The following is an 18,947-nucleotide window of genomic DNA, read 5'->3' on the forward strand; positions in this document are numbered from 1 at the left end:
CCCTTAAGACGAGCATAGAGCACAGTCCTTTTTCATTTTAGGGTTTTACTATTAAATCTCTATAGGGCAACCAACTGGGAATAACAAAACAACGCGTTCGGGGACGTTAGAAAAAGCCCTAAGAGGTAGAATACTGAAATTCATGTTTTAAAACTCATTCTCTTTTAAAAAAAGTCTCTGTGAACACTTCCCCCCGCGATGGCCATCAAAGCCTGTTGTTAGAACAACAGTGCCATCTTCAGTGGGAGTCCGGTCTTTAGATCGGGATAATCGCTCAGAAATCTGGCTGCCCAAGCAGCCCCTGCTTCCCGGACTCCCTCCCGATCTCTTTCCATACCTGCTCTGCCCCTCCCGGTTCTCCCAGCACCTGAGGACAAGAGGACTGGCCCGGCCGGTCTCGCCGGCCGCTCCAGGGACTCAGGGAAGGGCGTATCCCACCTTGCCACCCTTATTACGATCCTCCCAACTCGCCTCGGCTCCACCCCGCCCCTCAGCCTCCAAACCTGTTTCGCTGCCGTAGCTCCGCCCCTTCCCCTTACCCCGCCCCTCTCTATTACGGGTTATCCCTCGTCGTTCCTGGTGGATATGGTTTTTCAGGGAGAAACCACGCTTCCCCTCGTGCTTTCCAACGGCTCCGCCTTCCCGCCGGAGCCTGACCCTTCCCAGCGTGCTCGGCGATTCCAGCGTGCGAGGCTCTCGGAGGGCAAGGCCCCAGGGCCTGCCTTAGGGGCGCGAAAAGCATGCTGGAGATTGTAGTTCGGTAGTCCGCGAGGGCGACTAGGGGTTGGCAGTAGGAGGGACTCGTTGTCCCAGCGTGCCCTGCGCCTCAGCCCGCGCGTTCGCAGTTTCTCGCTCTCGCCCGCCCTCCCGCTCCCTAGCTTGCTCGCGCTTTTGCTCGCGGTCTCCTCGCGGATCGAAGGGGTTTCTGACCACAGCTTGTGGCTGAGAAGGGCGACAGAGGCGGCGGCTCAAGAGAAACGAGGCTGCAGTGGTGGTGGGAAGATGTCGGGCGAGGACGAGCAACAGGAGCAAACTATCGCTGAGGACCTGGTCGTGACCAAGTATAAGATGGGGGGCGACATTGCTAACCGTGAGTGCGGCCTCAGGGGTCCGAATATTGAGGCTGGGAGGGAGAGTCAAGGGAGACGGTGATGGGTTGGCTCCTGAGAGCTGGAGCGGTGGGGTCACGCAGTGTGGGTTAGTGAGGGCCCAGTTCAGGTCCGCTGGAGGTGGCGTGGTGGGCAGGCTCCGTGTCGCGCCTGGGACCCGAGAGGCTGGGCCTGGGCTGGAGTCTCTGGAGATTCTGGCGGACGGTCGGCAGGGCGGCTGGGAGAAGAGCAGAGCTGGGCCCCTGGCCAGCCCCGACCCTAGGCCGTTGGTAAGGAGGCGAGGTGTACCTCCTGCTCCTCACCCTTCAGTTCAGATTTCTGTCTCTGATATTGGTGGCAGCGAGACCACCTCGAAAAGGAATTGCTTTTATTTTGTCGCGGCTCCCCGCCGTCAGGAGCCTGGCCGGCACGTGTTGCCAGGTCCCCTGCGGCTCGCCGGCTACCTTCCTCCGCTATGTCCCTGACACCAGCTTGCCTACCACGTGCTTTGCTGTAGTCCTTCGTTCTTTACTTCAACTCCTTCCCTGGTGGGGGCCGCCTTCTACTCTAGGGCCAACTCAGGGACCGTTAGAGAGCACCCCATAACTCTTGTTTGACTTTTCTTGAAGTTGTTCATTGTACCTCCAATCTGCGGAGTTGGCTTTAGTTAGTCGTCTAATTTGATCTTAGGTGTTTCACAACTGTAGAAGTGTTTTGAGGTCCTTCTCACCCCAGCCAGTCAAACCTATGAATAGTGCTGTTAAAGGGGGTCTGAAGTTAGAATCTCAGAAGTCATCCTTAATAAGATTGTGCTCTTGACTTTCTCAGCAGCTGCCTGCCACTCTCTACAGATGTCTCCCTTTCTATATTCTCTCTTTCCAATTTAAAACCCAGTTAGGGGACACAAAATGCTTGTCTTGGGCTTTTAAATGGTTCAGACAGTAAAGATAGGCATTTAGGATGCTTTTGATCCTGTGACTGAAAATCTGACTTTTTCAGACTTTCAAAGAATCACCAAAACTTGGATCACAAAAATAAAATCTGAAGTCCAGGATAGACCATGGAGAGGGTATGGGTGAACAGAATAAATGCTTTGTAACACAATGGATATGTAGTGATTTGAATCAGAAAAAAGTTTTTCCCTCTTGCAGTTTATAACTTCTGAGGCACCAGTGATTCCCAGTACCAGTTTGAAACTCTTTTGGGTCACATACTTCTTTGAGCCCAGGGACCGAGGTTAAGTCTCCTTGACTTGTTATTTGAAGAAATAAGTCTACATAAATTGAGATTACTAACACCTCCTAATTGGGGTGTCTGGGAAAGGAAGAAGGTAGCATTTAACAATGCATCAGCTTGGAGTCAGCAATTGTATGTCTACCTTCTTATCCCTGATGCCTATAAATTTCCTCCAGTCTGCTTTGCATGTGTTGGATATCTTGGTGAGAATGCCCTTGAAGTTCATAAATCTGTCCTACCATACCACAAGTATCATCTTTGGAAAGTCTCCCTTGCCTTAGGAGACAGGTGATGCATATACCTAGCTGTCACACTATATAAAGGAGGAAAGGGAGTGTTGGCTTTTTTAAGTTAAGGAGAGGAAGGTAGAGATTTATAGAGATGACAGGTACATTCTAGGAGGCAAAACATATTCCTCTTTTTTTTTTATCCTTAGAGCAGTGGTACTAGGGAATATTTCTAAGTTGGACTCAGAAACTCGAAGTCCGACTTCTAGGTGTTTCTTGGACGTTAACTTAGACAACACATTCAGGACTGATATATGGGATTCTGTTCCCAGGGGTACTTCGGTCTTTGGTGGAAGCATCCTGTTCAGGTGTGTCGGTACTGAGCCTATGTGAGAAAGGGGATGCCATGATAATGGAAGAAACAGGGAAGATTTTCAAAAAAGAAAAAGAAATGAAGAAAGGTAAAAAAACAATCCCCTCCTAATTAAGTTTGACCCTTATTGAGTCCTGTTTGTTTTACTGTAATAATGCAACCTTTACCCCAGCACTGGTTGAGATATTTGGAAATTTGGAATGGCAAGGGGAATTCAGTTTCCCACTCAATCCAGACTGATCAAACTTAAACAAGACCCTGAAGAAAATCCATTCATTTTTTGGAGGGGCAGGAGGGTTCCAAGAGAGCGAGCAGGGCAGTAAGGCTGATTGTTTCTTTACAGGTATTGCCTTTCCCACCAGCATTTCAGTAAATAACTGTGTATGTCACTTCTCCCCTTTGAAGAGCGACCAGGACTATATTCTCAAGGAAGGTGACTTGGTAAAAATGTAAGCTTAAACCATTTTAGAGCACTTGTCTTTTTCCTCGGCATTCACAATAGTGCCAGTTGCTAATGCTGTACTCCCTGTCTTGCCTTTCAGTGACCTTGGGGTCCACGTGGATGGCTTCATCGCTAATGTGGCTCACACTTTTGTGGTTGATGTAGCTCAGGTAGGTGGACTGCTTTGAACTGTATTCAGCCAGTGGGGAGCTGGGATGGGTCCACTGCTGCTGGGTTTTTTTTTCCCACTGCTGCCTCTTATCCTTACCTACTACCACGACATTAAATTTTGAGAATCTCTAGAGAAATAAAAGGGGAAAGGGTGGTTTCTCTCCTGACCACTGGATACATAATGGACACACAGATATTAACTGATCAGCTTTTTGGGAAGGCACTGACTGCATTTCCTCCTCTACAGGGGACCCAAGTAACAGGGCGGAAAGCAGATGTCATTAAGGCAGCTCACCTTTGTGCTGAAGCTGCCCTACGCCTGGTCAAACCTGGAAATCAGGTGAGCTGTTTAGTCCAAGTCCAAAGCTTGATAGAGCCAAAGGTGCATTCAGGATGTACTGCTATTCTATACTGAAAGAGAAGAGGCAGGAACTAAAAGAGTTTAAACCGAAGAGATGTTAAATCTTAGTGCCTACCTTAGGTGGTATGATGCTCACTGTAAGGGGATGATGGGTGCTCCTTTTCTCATGGAGCCTATAGAGATCCTTCCTCTTTCGTGTTTTGGATGTGTATTGTTCCCGGAAATAATTTGAGATAGATAGTTCACAAAAAAACACAGATATTGAAACTAAGTTTTAAAAGCTTAGAACACAAAAATAATAATAGTACCAGTAAATTGGTGGCAAAGAAAGGCCAAAGACCCTTCCAAGACAATATTAGGACATCCAGGGATCATAAATTTCTCATGAATTCATACAATAACATGTTAGACTACTAGTGGAGACTTTGTCTAACACTTAGATTTCAGAACCTGTTCAATACATAAAGCATCCTCTTTCTCTGTGCTCTTCACCCTTTTCATCCATTTGTCCCCATTATCACTTAATTGCATTGTTTTTACTTCAGTCTCTGTTGTAGTTTTCTTGCAGTGGTATCTATCAAAGAGCTATTATAAAGCACTTTGAATAGTACCTGGCACATAGTTAACCCTTTTGTTAGCTATTATTATTTTACACATTGATTATTTTTATTATTTATATGCTTACTATAAGATACTATTAATGTAGTGGCTGTTGTCTAGCTATGACATGAGACTTTCTGGATTCTCATCCCATTACCACCCACTACTGATTTAAAATGAAATAACTTCAAAATTTCCTCATCTGTAAAGTGGGAAAAATTAAATTGTGCCTCATTCTCACAGGGTTGTGAAGATTGAGATGATCCATATAAAGTGATTATCACAGTACCTGACATGTAGTTTAATAATAGCTATGATTGGAAATTCACTTTCCTTTTTGTCTTAACTATAATTTAGGTGAGGATCAGCTCATGATTGAAAGAGGTAAAGAGGACAAAATAAAACTTTCTGTACCCTTTCAACAGGTTAGAATGCCAGGTATCATGGACTAAACACTGTGATCCGAAAACCTGAGTTTATACCAGGTTCTTTTGGTTAACTGGTTTAACGTTGAGCAAATCATGTAACCCTTCTGAGCCTCAGTTTCCTCCTTCAGATTAGGATGTAGATTACCATACAGAATTGTTGGCACTAGTCACCTTACAGAACTGTTGTCTAAGTAGACCATCTTTGTGATAGCGCTTTGTAAAATGGTATGCAAATTTGATTTCTAGGTTGTAAGATGCTAGGGCTATGAAATGAAAAATTACTGAGAATCATTGCATTTGCTGGAGGATATTAGAACTCAGTTCTTTATGCTGCTGCTTCTCATAGTAGACAACTTACTAGCTCCTGGTATTTTACGTTTTATTTGATCTTGTACTTCTAGAACACACAAGTGACAGAAGCCTGGAACAAAGTTGCCCACTCATTTAATTGCACACCAATAGAAGGTAAGACTTCAGATAGTGGGGTTGAGGGTCTCAGTATGAGTGGTTTAGCAGAATTAAGACTTTTGTTCCCCTGAGCATCCATCCTGGCTCTGGCATAATCCAAGCCCCAAACCTCAGTGCCCCGAGTTTCCATAGCTGGGCACTTTGCTCTCATTGCCTGCTCTGTGGCTCTACTTGGGTAGGTGGGTTGGAAACCTTTGGGGATTCTAGATGAGTGGTGCCACAGGCTTTGTCTTCTACAGGTATGCTGTCACACCAGTTGAAGCAGCATGTCATTGATGGAGAGAAAACCATTATCCAGAATCCCACAGACCAGCAGAAGTAGGTGCCCTGTATCCCACCCTCTACCTTCTGTCATATAAGACTAGTTACAAACTTCTTATATACTCCAGGCTAATCTTATCCACCGTCTCCTCTAACCTGGACTGATCTTATCCACCTTCTCTTCTAAGCTCCAGGAACTACTTATTGCTCCTTACTGTTCCCTTTCTGTTCTTTTAGGAAAGACCATGAAAAAGCGGAATTTGAGGTACATGAAGTATATGCTGTGGATGTTCTCGTCAGCTCAGGAGAGGGCAAGGTGATGGATGTTTACCAGATCCGGCAGAGAGGGGAGGCTGGGTGTGGGTTCCAAGAGCACCAGATCAAATATGATCTTTTATAGGCCAAGGATGCAGGACAGAGAACCACCATTTACAAGAGAGACCCTTCTAAGCAGTATGGCCTGAAAATGAAAACTTCCCGTGCCTTCTTCAGTGAGGTCGAAAGGCGTTTTGATGCCATGCCCTTTACTTTAAGGTACTACTACACTTAGTGAGGACAGGACTTGGAACAGTCTGACCTGTAGACCATACAGCCAAATCTCTTTCCTTTCCCTACCCCGCTTGTCCTCTTTTCCTCGTCTTCTACCTAGACTTGTAGCTCCAGCCTGCATGCATGCCTTCTCTCTTTCTCCCTCTCATAGGAAGTAGTGTAAAAGAAAAAGCAATCCTACGCATGATTTCTGCCTGAGGGTAGGAGTTATTCAAAAACAGGAACAAAGTGGTAAGACATGACAGGGAGTTAAGGATACCTGAATTTGTCTTTCTCTCCCCAGAGCATTTGAAGATGAGAAGAAGGCCCGCATGGGTGTGGTGGAGTGCGCCAAACATGAACTGCTACAACCATTTAATGTTCTCTATGAGAAGGAGGGTGAGTTCTGAGAAGAGAGTTGTAGTTTGAAGCCTCTGATTATGGTCCCCTTCTCCTTGAAGGCAAGGGGACATTCTATCAAAACACTTTGTTTCTCTCATAGGTGAATTTGTTGCCCAGTTTAAATTTACAGTTCTGCTTATGCCCAATGGCCCCATGCGGATAACCAGTGGTCCTTTTGAGCCTGACCTTTACAAGTCCGAGATGGAGGTCCAGGATGCAGAGCTCAAGGTTAGTGTGTGATGGAAAGGAGCAGGGACATAGCACTTTTTCTGGGAGTGAGGACTGAGTGACGGGAAGTCCTGAGAAGAGCTGCAGTGCCGAGAGTAGCACTTGGCATTTGCTCCATGTTCCTCAAAATTTGTTTACTTTCTTCTGTTTTGCAGGCACTCCTCCAGAGTTCTGCAAGTCGGAAAACCCAGAAAAAGAAAAAAAAGAAGGTTTGTTATGATCATCCCTCCCTGGTGGGGTGAACCTGATCATCTTTATTCACTTTCCTGGGTCTTGGTGGGGATATAGGTTGTCGATATATCCTTATTTCTCCTCATCTCAGCCCTGACTTAGAGAATTAGGAATATTCTTGCCTTGGTCCCCCAGACAGTACCCTAAGTTGTTGGAAACTGACACATCTTCTCTCCTTTCCATGAATGTAGGCCTCTAAGACTGCAGAGAATGCTACCAGTGGGGAAACTTTAGAAGAGAATGAAGCTGGGGACTGAGGTGGGTCCCATCCCCCCAGCTTGCCACTCCTGCCTCATTCCCTTCCCACCACACCCCAGGCTCTGTGAAGTGCAGTTCGACTTCTCCATCCAGGACCGCGAGCAGAGCGGGGTCTCCCTGTCCTCCTCCCAGTCCCCCATCCCAGCCCCCTTCCAACAACAACCAGCTCCAACTGACTCTGGTCTTGGGAGGCCAGGCTTCCCAGCCACCGAAGACTACTTTAAATAGAAAAGAGAAATTGAATAATAAAATCAGGAGTCAAAATCCATCGTTTTCAAGCCCCTCTTTCTAGCCTTTTTCTACTATTCTCTGCTTGGTCAAGGTTTATGGCCCTACAACAGAACGGGAGGAGGCTAACATAGCCACCACCACTAAAAACTCAGATGAAATTTTTTTATACCACTCCGGTGTCAGCATTTTCCCATCTGTTGGGGCTTGTTCCTCTCTGTTCCCACTTTCCCCAAGTCTTTTATCAGGCCTCAAAATAGAGAGGAGCTATTCTTCAGACTGTTTTTCTTCACATGTGGCAGATTCCTTTTATGATCCAGGCTGTCGAGCCAGGCCCCTCCCATTTTTAGGAGCTGGAGCCTGCATTTACCAATGGATTCTCATCTGTCATTTGGATCCTCATTTGTAAATCTTTGTAGTCAGTTTTGTTCTACAGGACAGTTTTTCCTCCCTCCACAAGGCTGTAAAGAAGTAATCCATCTCAACTTTGTCCATTTCTTTGAAGTCAGTGGGGTTCTTCCCTTGCTCGATCTTAGAAACCTGAGCTGGAAGCTCCACTGTGGTTTTGTTCCCTGTTTGAAATATTTTGACTTCCCTTCCTTGAAAGAAAGATGTGTAACCAGAGGAGCAGACTGAAGAGACAAAACTCCTGGCTTTCTGAAGCTGTGGACTTGGATTAATTGCTAGGGGTTTGGAGAGAAAGATGACCTTTCAGTACCTCTGGCATGCTGTCCCAGGGAACTAGGGCTCCCACTAACTTATGAGGTTTTTAAACACATTGAAAATGACATGGCATTAAAATAAATTTGGATTTGCTCATAATCATGTGTGTATGCTGCTCTTATTTGATGGTGGAGAGTGAGCTGAAGTGATGATCATTTGGAACCAGTTTTGGGGGGTTTTTTGGCCTTGCCTTATGCCATGCAGGATCTTGGTTCTCCAACCAAGGATCAAACCTGTACCCCCTGCAGTGAAAGCACGGAATCTGAACCACTGGACTGCTGGGGAAATCCCTGAAACCAGTTTTCTATAGCCATATTCTACTTTTGTAAAATACTGAATAACTTGGGTTGGGGGAAGACATAAAACTCCTGGGTTTTGTGAATTAATGGTACATTTTCTATGGGAGTTTGGTCTAGTTTTCTGAAGTAAAAACCATACCCCTTACTGCTGACACTATTTAGAACACAATGTTTATTGCAAAAAAATTAAACTGCAAAGTGATTGTCTTGGTTTAGGAAGCCAGGAAGAATGTCTTTAGTGTTAATGCATTTTTTCAAGCCACCCTGAGATTTGATGGGTAATGCATGTATTAGAGCATTTTTTATATGTTACTGCTGAGTTAACTGAATTAAACTGAACACAGATCTCTTCCTTAGGGTTTATAGCAATCAACAGGTGAAATCCCAGTGGGTTTGATATCTTGGTGGGGGCGGTGGTTATTTTCGTTTTCAAACACGTTACAGTCCATTGGTGACAATACTAGAGCCACTTAAGAACTTGAAATTTAGAAACCTAATTTTCCAGAAGTAAAAAGGTGAAGTTTTCTAGAGAAAACACTAAAAAGAATCATAACAAGCCTCATTCCATCTTATAGTGAATAAGGTGAAGTCTGTATGATGAAGGGTTTTCTTTCATCCTTCATAATACACGTTTTCTGTAGCCAAATCTTACGGTGTCTTTTTTGGGTGCTTCTGACCAAACCATATCTTGATACTGGGAAGCTGTCATATCACCAAATACTATTCCTGCCTAAAGATACATGTAGCTGATCGGGCTTTCCTTCAGTCCATTAATTAGATGTGTCGTTAATTTGTTAATGTGACACGACTGAAGCGACTTACCACACACTCTGCAGAGGGAGAATCACTGAAGTATTTTCTAAACAAGATGCATTGTGGCCAGGAATGTTATGACATTCTGCCTCAGGCATTGTAGGGAAAGACCACAGTTGACTAGGAAAAAAGTTTATTTTCCACAGTAACAAAGGTATCTTTTTGTAGTATAACAGCTTTCTCAATTCCCCGCTTTATATCCTTTCAATGTTCTGCAATCTTAGGACCTTTGGAAGTTCCAAAATCGAACCTGCAGATATTTAGTTTAATAAATAAGGTAAACCAGTAAAACAAATCAGGACTTTTTGTACAGTCCGCCTCAATCCACAGTAAAATGGAGGATGTCTCCAGGAAACTGCAACTCCCATGAAGCAAGGAGAGGGAAGGCGGAAGTAGCTACACTTAGCTCGTTTGCGCCTCTAGGTCTCTTATTGGAAATATGTGCTCATATCTAAATAATACAGTATCCTCATAATAAAACAGGTGAGAGGAATCTTGTACATCAAAATACTGATTTCCAACAGAATTTTCCTAGCTTAATCACTTTTCACACACCAGCGGACTGCCAAACACTATCGTTACGCCCCTTGGGCAACCCCGCCCCTAGGGGCAGGGCGAGAAAGCGGAAGTGACGACACTGAGTATTCCATTAAATATCCGTAGGCGAGCCCCTGGCGATCTCTCGGCCTTAGCGCCATCTTTTGAGGTGAGTGTCAGTGATGGCTGTGTTCGTGTTCCAACTACAATCCATAAACATCTGATCTCTGCACTTACCATCATTACAGCAAACTAACCGCAGACTTTTTTTCTTTACCCGTAGAAACCTCTGCACCATGAGAGCGAAGGTAAGCAGTCCCTGCCAGTGAGCTAAAGCTGTAAGAATTGGCTGTTGGTAGGGGAGACCTTGGCAAGGGAAATCGGCCATCGTTCCGGTTTCGCCGGGTTCTCAGGTTGTGCTCACGAGCTAATGTGAGAGGAAGGATAGTTTGAGGAGAAGCAGATTAGGTGGTGGGTAAGTTCTGTGGGGAAAAGCAGAATAGGTGGTAGGTAAGTTCTATGGCGAGAGATGCTGAAAGTGGGAGAGAGCGCATGCAGGCAGGATTCAGGGTTTTACGTCTGGGATCCAGGTGGCAGTCCAGATTGTTGATGTGGTTTACTGAGACTTGAGTCCTCCTACTTGATGAAGAATCCACCCGGTTCTAAGTAGTGCTTTTCATGAAAGTTATGAAAGTGTTAGTCGCTCAGTCGTGTCCGACCCTTGCGATCCTGTGGGCTGTAGCCCGCCAGGCTCCTCTGCCCATGGAATTTTCCAAGCAAGAATACTGGAGTGGGTTGCCATTCCCTTTTCCAGGTAATCTCCCTTACCCAGGGATTGAACCTGAGTCTCCTGTATTGCAGGCAGATTCCTTACCGTCTGAGCCACCGAGGAAGCCTCCCCTAGTGTTCTTCATATCCCTATCTAAACATTGTTACTGAAACTAATGATGTCTTGTTTTATTCTCTTGTCCTTGGTTTATAATCGGTTGCCAGTGGAGGAAGAAGCGAATGCGCAGGTATGCTGGGACGTAGTTAGTACTGGAGCGGGGGCGGGGGGAGTGAAGGAAAGTGGACAAAACTTGGGACGAACGTTTGGTTTAGAAATCCAAAACAACTTATGAATATTGACTGGCCAAAGCCATGAATTGAGCAGAAGACGACAGAATCGTAGTGTTGATTGATTTTGCCTGTCCTTTGTATTGGGTGCACATTTAAGATTGGAGGGAAAGACAACTCAGGTTTGTGGGCCCGAGGTGTATTCTTATGTCTGGTTTTCAGGCTGAAGCGCAAAAGAAGAAAGATGAGGCAGAGGTCCAAGTAAACTTGTACACCTATGGAAGCCACAGAAGCAGAAACAAGGGAAGCCAGAGGCCAGGGACGCTGGTACAAAGTGTGGACTGCATGCCTGCTATCTAAAACTTCTCAATGGATCTGGAACATCTATGGCCATTCTGATCGCCTTGACCACCTTTGAGAGACCTACCTTGCTCATATCAAAGCCGTCCCTCTTATTGCCTTGGACCTGTGATAACTATGGACTAGTTCTCTTCTCAGTTGTGGCTGAATGTAACGTGTACAATAAATCATCTCTTTTGCCGTCTTAGCTGAAGAAAAATTTTGTGTGTTATGTGGTTTTTTATGGTTACAATAGCTGGGGATTCACTTATCAGTACAGTCTGTCTCTACTCCCTGTTGTAGAAAAAGTCAAGTTTTACATCTACAAGTCGGGGGGCGAGAAGTGTGGGTTCCGGTCTTAAGAGCTGCTAGAGGATTGGGTGGCCTTTACTTCCTGGAAAGGGCGTAAACGCCAGGGACGGTTTTCAAGTTGATTTCGCGGGCATAGGAGCAACAGGGTCCGCTCTTATCTAGGTCAACGTTACAGAACTCCGCTTTGAGTCGTTTTGCCCATGGGTCGGGTTGCCATGGTGACACGCAAAGCTTGCTGGGAACTTCCTGCGGCTAGTCGCGCAAGTACTTCGCACACCACAGAGTGTGGTTCCGGGTCTGGTAGCTAGAGCGTCATTTCTTCCGCAGGAAGCGGAAGGGCGATAGGGTAGGCGGCTCTTTGTCGAAGCTAGAGGACCGGCAGGCGGCAGCAGCAACTACGGCGGCGGCGGCAGGTGAGGGAGGCGGGAGACTTAGGTGGAGGCCGCGCCCGGAGGGGAGGAGTCGGGGCCGGCCCAGCGGCTGGGCTCGGCCGGGCTACACAAGGCCCCCCAGGACCGAGTTGGCTGTTCCTCACGTCGTAGGGCCGAACCCCTTTTCTGACTGACCCCGCTTCGCGAGCAAACGCCAGCTCCGTGACGTCACACCCTTGCCCATCCCCTCTGCTTGATGTCACCTGGAGTTCCCTTCCCTGCTTCACTTCGTGCTCCCTTAGTGTCCTATTCATGTGGTCCCCGGCAGAGCCCCGGCGGCACTGCACAGAAGCTGCCAGGCCAAAGACTTGCTCCGGGAAACTCCTAGGACTTTTCCACCCACCCCCAAACTCTGGGTGTTGAGAAGCGTCATAATCACCGCCCCCAAGTCTAACCCGCCATCCCATTGCACTGTCAGTCGCAGCCCTTGCACGGCCCCCTATTCGGAGTTCCTAAGCCCAACCCGACTCCGGGCTTTGATCCCTACACTCTCCTTCATCTCGAGAAGCGTCCCTTACCCTTTGTTCACTCAGAGCTGGTTTTCCAACTCTCTCTCCTAGGCCATCCAAATTAGTGCTGTCCCATACTACTCTTCTTACTAGCAGCTTCTCCCCTTGACAGGGGAAGTTCAGTTTGAATCCGAAGAAAATCTTGGAGTGCCTAGAGCTCTTTCCATTTTGTCAGACTTCATTCTTGCAGCAGCAACCACCCTGTAGTTCTCCATTCTTACCCCTTCTCACACCCAAGTCTCTTGTTTTTCTCCTGCTCAGAACCCAGCAGTGATGTGGAGGTGGAGACCCACAGGAGCCCCGGACTTCACCTGAGCTACCTCAGGTATCACGCAATCCTGGGAAAGTTGGGTGGGGAAGAGATCTGCTTCTGGTGGGACTTGTAACATGGGTCAGGCTTGGATAGATGCCATTTATTATTCAGCAGGTCAGTTCCCTTTTAGTAAAAGTTTGTATCTTTTCTTTTCCCACTCTTTTCCTTGATTGCTTTTACTATTCTGGGACTATCTCCCTTTGGAGAAAGAGGACCTCTTTTACAGATTCTTTTGCAACTCTGGCCTGTGATCCAGTCGGTATATTTTCGGGATCATTTTGCCTTGAAAACAAAGTCAAGGCAACAGACTGGGTGGTTGGGGGCATCAAGGCCAAAGAAGTTGTGAAGATTCCCTTAAACTCAAGGGGAAACAATATGAAGTTTTCCTGTTTGAACAGCAGGGGGAGCCTGAACACTGCTTAGGAAAGGCTTAGGAGGTCAGACACGTGGTAGCAGGGACTCCTAGTCTTGTTGGGGGTGGGGAAAGGAGAGGGTTAGAACCAGGGCAGTGGACTGACATTCCTGAGATCTCTTGGGAAAGAGGAGACTTAAAAAGCTTTTATAGCGTCTATAAATAAAGAAGATCTTCTTGGAGTTAGGAATGGTGTGGTTTGATGTCAGTGAGATCTTTCCATGGAGGGTAGGAGGGGTATAGAGTGAAGAAAAACAGGTTACTTGTTCCTGTGAAATTAACACCTTTCTATTGCCTTGATCTTGCCACAGATGGTTTTGTTCTTTGGGGGTCTATAAGTGGAGATTCTAGCTGTTGAATTCTTCCCCTGAAATGGAGGGAAGGGGGCTGACCATCCTAGAGTTGAGAATAGTGGTAATCTGGGAGAGAACTCCAAAAAATGACAAATTCATATATTGCCCTCAAGGTGGTGATACCAGTCTCTTTACTCAGGACTTCCTGGGGTCTGGATATCTGTTTCTTCACAGAATCCTCGCCTGACATCCCGTGGAAGAGGGGATCAGGGAGGCAATGTCACCAGTATCCCATTATCCATTGCCATTAGTAGCTCACCAGCTTATCTTAGCCAGAGTTCTAGTCTCCTCTTAACCTGATCAGACACCAACAGCAGTTTTAATTTTGCTTCCACAGATTTAATAAAGTCAGTTCAGGAGGGGAAATAAAATCTAACACTAATCTCTCCCTCTGCCTCTTTGGTATGTCATGGTTATATGAGGTGGCTTCACCCCAACTCTCTTCCTGCTCCATCAGCCAGGCAAGTGTGAATCATTCTGACACAGACCAGGAGCACAGGGCCTGGGCAGGACTTCTGATAAGCCAGCCAGTCCAGGCAGAGTGCTCATCCGATAGCTTCTCCATCTCCAATACCATTGTCCCTCTGGCCTGCCTCTTGTTGGACTGCCTGATAGTCAGGAAAAGTTTGGCCTTCCTGGAGGACTCCAGTTTGACACAGTTCTTCTCTTTCCTAGCGGTCACCAAGAGTGGCAAGAAAAGGAAGAAAGCCCTGAGTTGGGAGGGACCAGGATGCCTGACCGGGACAGCTATGCCAACGGCACTGGGAGCAGCAGTGGAGGCCCTGGAGGCGGTGGCAGCGAGGAGGCCAGTGGGACGGGGGCAGGCAGTGGCGGGGCCAGTTCAGATGCCATCTGTAGAGACTTCCTGAGGAATGTGTGCAAGCGAGGGAAGCGTTGCCGCTATCGCCATCCAGACATGAGTGAGGTGTCCAACTTGGGAGTAAGCAAAAACGAGTTCATCTTCTGCCATGACTTCCAGAACAAGGAATGTAGCCGCCCCAACTGCCGATTTATCCATGGCTCCAAGGAGGATGAGGATGGCTATAAAAAGACAGGAGAGCTGCCCCCTCGGCTGAGGCAGAAAGTGGCAGCCGGCCTAGGCCTGTCACCAGCTGACCTACCAAATGGGAAGGAGGAGGTCCCAATCTGCCGTGACTTTCTCAAGGGTGACTGCCAGAGAGGAGCCAAGTGCAAGTTCCGTCACCTGCAACGGGATTTTGAGTTTGATGCTCGGGGTGGAGGCGGCACTGGTGGTGGGGGTTCAACAGGCCCCGTTCCCCCAGGACGACGTCATGATCTCTATGATATTTACGACCTCCCTGACAGGGGCTTTGAGGACCATGAACCAGGCCCCAAGCGCCGGCGAGGTGGATGCTGCCCCCCAGATGGTCCCCATTTTGAATCCTATGACTACAGCCTTGCTCCACCCCGAGGAGTGGAGTGCAGACTGCTAGAGGAGGAGAATGCCATGCTCAGGAAGCGGGTAGAGGAGCTCAAGAAGCAGGTCAGCAACCTTCTGGCTACCAATGAAGTACTACTGGAACAAAATGCGCAGTTCCGCAATCAGGCCAAGGTCATGACCCTGAGCTCCACTGCACCAGCAACTGAACAGACTCTGGCCCCCACTGTGGGTACTGTCGCCACTTTTAACCATGGCATTGCCCAGACTCACACTACTCTCAGCAGCCAGGCTCTGCAGCCTCGCCCCGTGTCCCAGCAGGAACTCGTGGCCCCTGCTGGAGCTCCGGCTGCTCCTCCAACTAATGCTGCACCTCCTGCTGCCCCACCACCCCCACCCCCACACTTGAACCCAGAGATCGCGCCACTGTCAGCTGCTCTGGCTCAAACAATTGCCCAGGGAATGGCACCCCCACCTGTCTCCATGGCTCCTGTGGCTGTATCAGTGGCTCCTGTGGCCCCTGTGGCTGTGTCGATGGCCCAACCCTTGGCAGGAATCACAATGAGCCACACCACCACCCCCATGGTGACTTACCCCATCGCTTCCCAGAGCATGCGAATCACAGCCATGCCACACTGATGGGGCTAATGGACACTCCCCTGGTATAGTCTCCCAGGGCTGGAGTTGAGGGGCCTTCACCCACTCGCCTAGTCCTCCAGGGCCCTGTCCGAAGGGCTCACTCATGAACTAGGATGAGAGACTGCGAGGAGTTTGGGTTGGGTTGGTGTGTTTCCTCCCACCTGCCTTTTATGAGGCTCCTCTTGTCCATCTTCCTTCAGGCCTCTCGGGGTTGTGTAGGAGTGCAGACTGAAGGCCACAGACGAAGGACTGACTGAGGGGCGTGTGTCCTCTGATGGGAATTTGGGGGACATCCTTGGTCTTGTCCTCTTTTCTGCACAGCACAGGTTCCAGCACTGGCTTTGGAAGAAAAAAATACCCTGCCCAGAGGGGAAGCCAGGAAAGAATAGGAAGTGGGTGGCCAGGAGAGAAGGCCTGTTAGGAGCCTTCAGATAGTTTGGGGCCTAGTTGAGTTGGACAATACAGGAACTGCTCCTGGGCCCGTGGGAAGATGGGGACCGTAGTACTCCAGCCCAAAGACTAGGGGAGCATTCATTACCTTGGCTTGACCTGGACATCCAGAGGGCAGGGCCAACCACGTTCCAAAGAAATAAAAAAAGTTATTTTTGACAAAGGAGGCAGTGAAAACTTGCTTAGACATTCTGTGTGGAAGATGGGAGCAGTAAATAGATGTCCTGCCAAAATGGAATAAAGACCCCACTCTCACACAGCTTGGGTGAGGATGGATGAAGGCCAGTGAAGGGTAGGAGCCCAGAGCAGCAGGATCAGATGGGGCTTCAGGGAAGGCACTTTGTGGGGTAAGACCATTGGAGCCACCTGGTCTAGTTTAAAAATAGTCCCATCCATTCTGGTTTCTATCTGCATGTACTATCCCCAGGTTGCCTTAGTAACTAGGGCTCCCAGGGTCATTTAGGGGGGCAGGTACTAAGGAGGGTGGATGTGCTGGGAAATGGGAATGGGGTATGTGTCGACAGATCCTTCCCTTATTCAAACAGACCAGGGCAGGTGGCAGTTCCTCTCCGAGTTGTTGACAGCAACGTCCCTCCTACCGCATCCTTTTCTCAGTTCCCAATGCCTTAAGCCTTCAAGGCTTAAGAGGTGCTGGGGAAAGGAGAGTTCTGGGGACACAAGCCTTGGGGTTCATCCCTTACTTCCCTCTGCTTCCACATAGGACCACAGAGGTTTTAAATCCAGTTAAGAGTCAATAAGGCCAAGGGTCCCAGTAGCCAAACCTCAGTTCCTCCTCAGCTCATGGCTGATGTAGGGGAAGCAACTCAGGGGAATAGTCTAATGGGACAGTGGATTTGGGGTAGAGAAAGTGATCCTGGTTTATTCTTCCCCCATCATATCTCGTGCTACCTCTTGCTCTTGTTTGGGTGATCATTCAGTATACACCTGGGATTGGAGATGGTGGGCTAAGTCAAGGCCAGTCATTTTTAAAAAGGGGAGGGGGTGCAAAAGACTGAAGATGGGCAAATACTGAAATACTGTTTGTGGATTCTAGAAGCCACACATTGATAAGCTTAATGTTGATTTTCTGATATAATTCTGGATTATTAAAGAGATGGTTTATGAGCATTTAGACAAATGTGATCATAGATACCAACATGAATTCGTCCTAGCCAAACTGATGAGCTAACTTTTTTTTTTTTTTGCCAAGTATCTCTAAAGAGGTAGAGTTGGGAAACTGCAGATGTTGTATGTATTTTTTAATTTGCTCCAGCTAAAGACCACCAAGAATATACCTACAGTTGAGTAAGTTGGATGGATTTAACACTGATGATGGAGAGAGGACACCATGTGTGTCTTGCAAGAGGATGTTAGAAAGGACCTATAGGACTTGGACTTTCATTGAGTTTGGAGAAGGTTCAAGGAAATAGAGCTTCACTTTAAACTGGGTGCTGTTAGGGAAGCAGGGAAAATTGTATGATTGGGTATCTTATCTAGAAAAAGGACAGACTAAAGTGAAGCTGAAACTGCAATAAGTAATGAAGCAGTGGTCACTCATTAGCTGGGAGAGGGAGATGTTTGCAATTTAAGGTTTGCACACTGACCTTGTTTAGCCCTTAAACAAAATTGTGATCTTGGTTTTTGTTTTGTTTTTTTTTTGACTCACTTCATCACAAGCACTGAGTGCCCTTGTCTGATGTTGGTGTTTTGTGAGATTGTGTCCAAACAGTACCTGTGAACCCAGGTCAGCCCCCTAATAATTCCAAAGGCCAGCTGTGTCAGGCCATTTCCCAGATGTCAGAAACTGCTTTCCTCTTTCTCACCTAAGTCACTGCAGATAAGAGAATAATTATGGGTCAGTTAATAGTAGAATTTGATGGAATCAAAACCGAACGTTTGTGCCTAGTAAATGTTGATGAGCACATTCATGTTAGAGATATACCCAAGGGCTATATTTTTTTCATTGTATAAAAATATGAAAAGCCTACTCACCAACAACACAAAAAAATACGAAGTAATTCTGGAAATGTCAGTAACTTGGATTGACTAATCTGAAGTGTCAATTTCGATTGACTCTGCCCCTAAAAATTACTTGAACCTGCCTGAGAAATGTAGAACTCTATATTAGCAATAATTCACATGAGAGCAACATGGGACTTCCAACTGGCTGCAAAAAAATTAAAATATTCTTCATAATAAGGCAGTTAATATTACGAGCCTGTTGTGTTCTAGCACCTTTCTAGAAGCTCCATAGGATAAAAGAACCATAGTTGTGCATTGTAAACATAGTAGTTGTACCATGTCTGTCTGACAGGAGTCAGTTCTAAAGTATTGTGTGTTCTTCTAGATAGTTTTTACAGAAGGCCAGTGGCAAACAAGTGGGGTATCTGGAAAAAAAAATCGATAAGACTGTGGGTAGACCCCATAGATGTCTTCAGATATTTGAAGGCCTACCTAATAAAATTCCTGTCTTGCTGCTCAAGCAGAGAGTTCTAGAAAATAGCTAACATGTGAGTACTTAATATAAACCTAGGCACTGTGCTTGTCACTTTACATGCAGTATTTCATTGACACAATGGGCATTATTATTGTACTTGTTTCCCAGAGGAGAAAGGCTTAAAGGTTATCTACCCAAGGTTCCACAACTAGTAGAGAATGGATCCACGAATCTCTTCAGAGAGTCAGACTCCAGCTTGGCATAAGATAAGTGCTAATAATAGAGCCATCCAACAATGGGACCACTACCTTCCAGTAACTTGTAAGGAATACAGAGGAAGTTTCCTCAAATTTTGTTGCCACTGCCATCTTGAAGAGTAGCCAGGGACCAGGTTA

General features: G+C 46.9%; 2 protein-coding genes and 1 long non-coding RNA gene across 3 annotated transcripts; all 3 read left to right on the forward strand.

Annotated features, from left to right (window-relative positions):
- The first annotated feature begins 589 nt into the window (after nucleotides 1-589).
- PA2G4 (proliferation-associated 2G4) lies at nucleotides 590-8,352 on the forward strand. The gene is made up of 13 exons (XM_040232908.1): nucleotides 590-1,090; nucleotides 2,884-3,012; nucleotides 3,268-3,373; nucleotides 3,467-3,536; nucleotides 3,785-3,877; nucleotides 5,328-5,391; nucleotides 5,634-5,712; nucleotides 5,893-5,971; nucleotides 6,056-6,189; nucleotides 6,488-6,582; nucleotides 6,686-6,813; nucleotides 6,969-7,022; nucleotides 7,236-8,352. The coding sequence occupies exons 1-13, from the start codon at nucleotides 1,003-1,005 to the stop codon at nucleotides 7,299-7,301; spliced, it is 1,185 nt and encodes a 394-aa protein (XP_040088842.1). The 5' UTR covers nucleotides 590-1,002; the 3' UTR covers nucleotides 7,302-8,352.
- A 1,635-nt stretch (nucleotides 8,353-9,987) lies between these two features.
- Nucleotides 9,988-11,517, forward strand: LOC120857433. The gene is made up of 4 exons (XR_005719657.1): nucleotides 9,988-10,071; nucleotides 10,186-10,210; nucleotides 10,896-10,918; nucleotides 11,181-11,517. It is a non-coding gene; the product is annotated as an uncharacterized LOC120857433 (long non-coding RNA).
- A 350-nt stretch (nucleotides 11,518-11,867) lies between these two features.
- ZC3H10 (zinc finger CCCH-type containing 10) lies at nucleotides 11,868-18,314 on the forward strand. Its single transcript, XM_040232910.1, has 3 exons — nucleotides 11,868-12,022; nucleotides 12,811-12,874; nucleotides 14,303-18,314. The coding sequence occupies exon 3, from the start codon at nucleotides 14,358-14,360 to the stop codon at nucleotides 15,663-15,665; it is 1,308 nt and encodes a 435-aa protein (XP_040088844.1). The 5' UTR covers nucleotides 11,868-12,022; nucleotides 12,811-12,874; nucleotides 14,303-14,357; the 3' UTR covers nucleotides 15,666-18,314.
- The last annotated feature ends 633 nt before the right edge of the window (nucleotides 18,315-18,947 follow it).

The sequence above is a fragment of the Oryx dammah genome, unplaced genomic scaffold, assembly GCF_014754425.2.
Source record: "Oryx dammah isolate SB20612 unplaced genomic scaffold, SCBI_Odam_1.1 HiC_scaffold_29, whole genome shotgun sequence".
In the NCBI taxonomy this organism is placed as follows: domain Eukaryota; kingdom Metazoa; phylum Chordata; class Mammalia; order Artiodactyla; family Bovidae; genus Oryx; species Oryx dammah.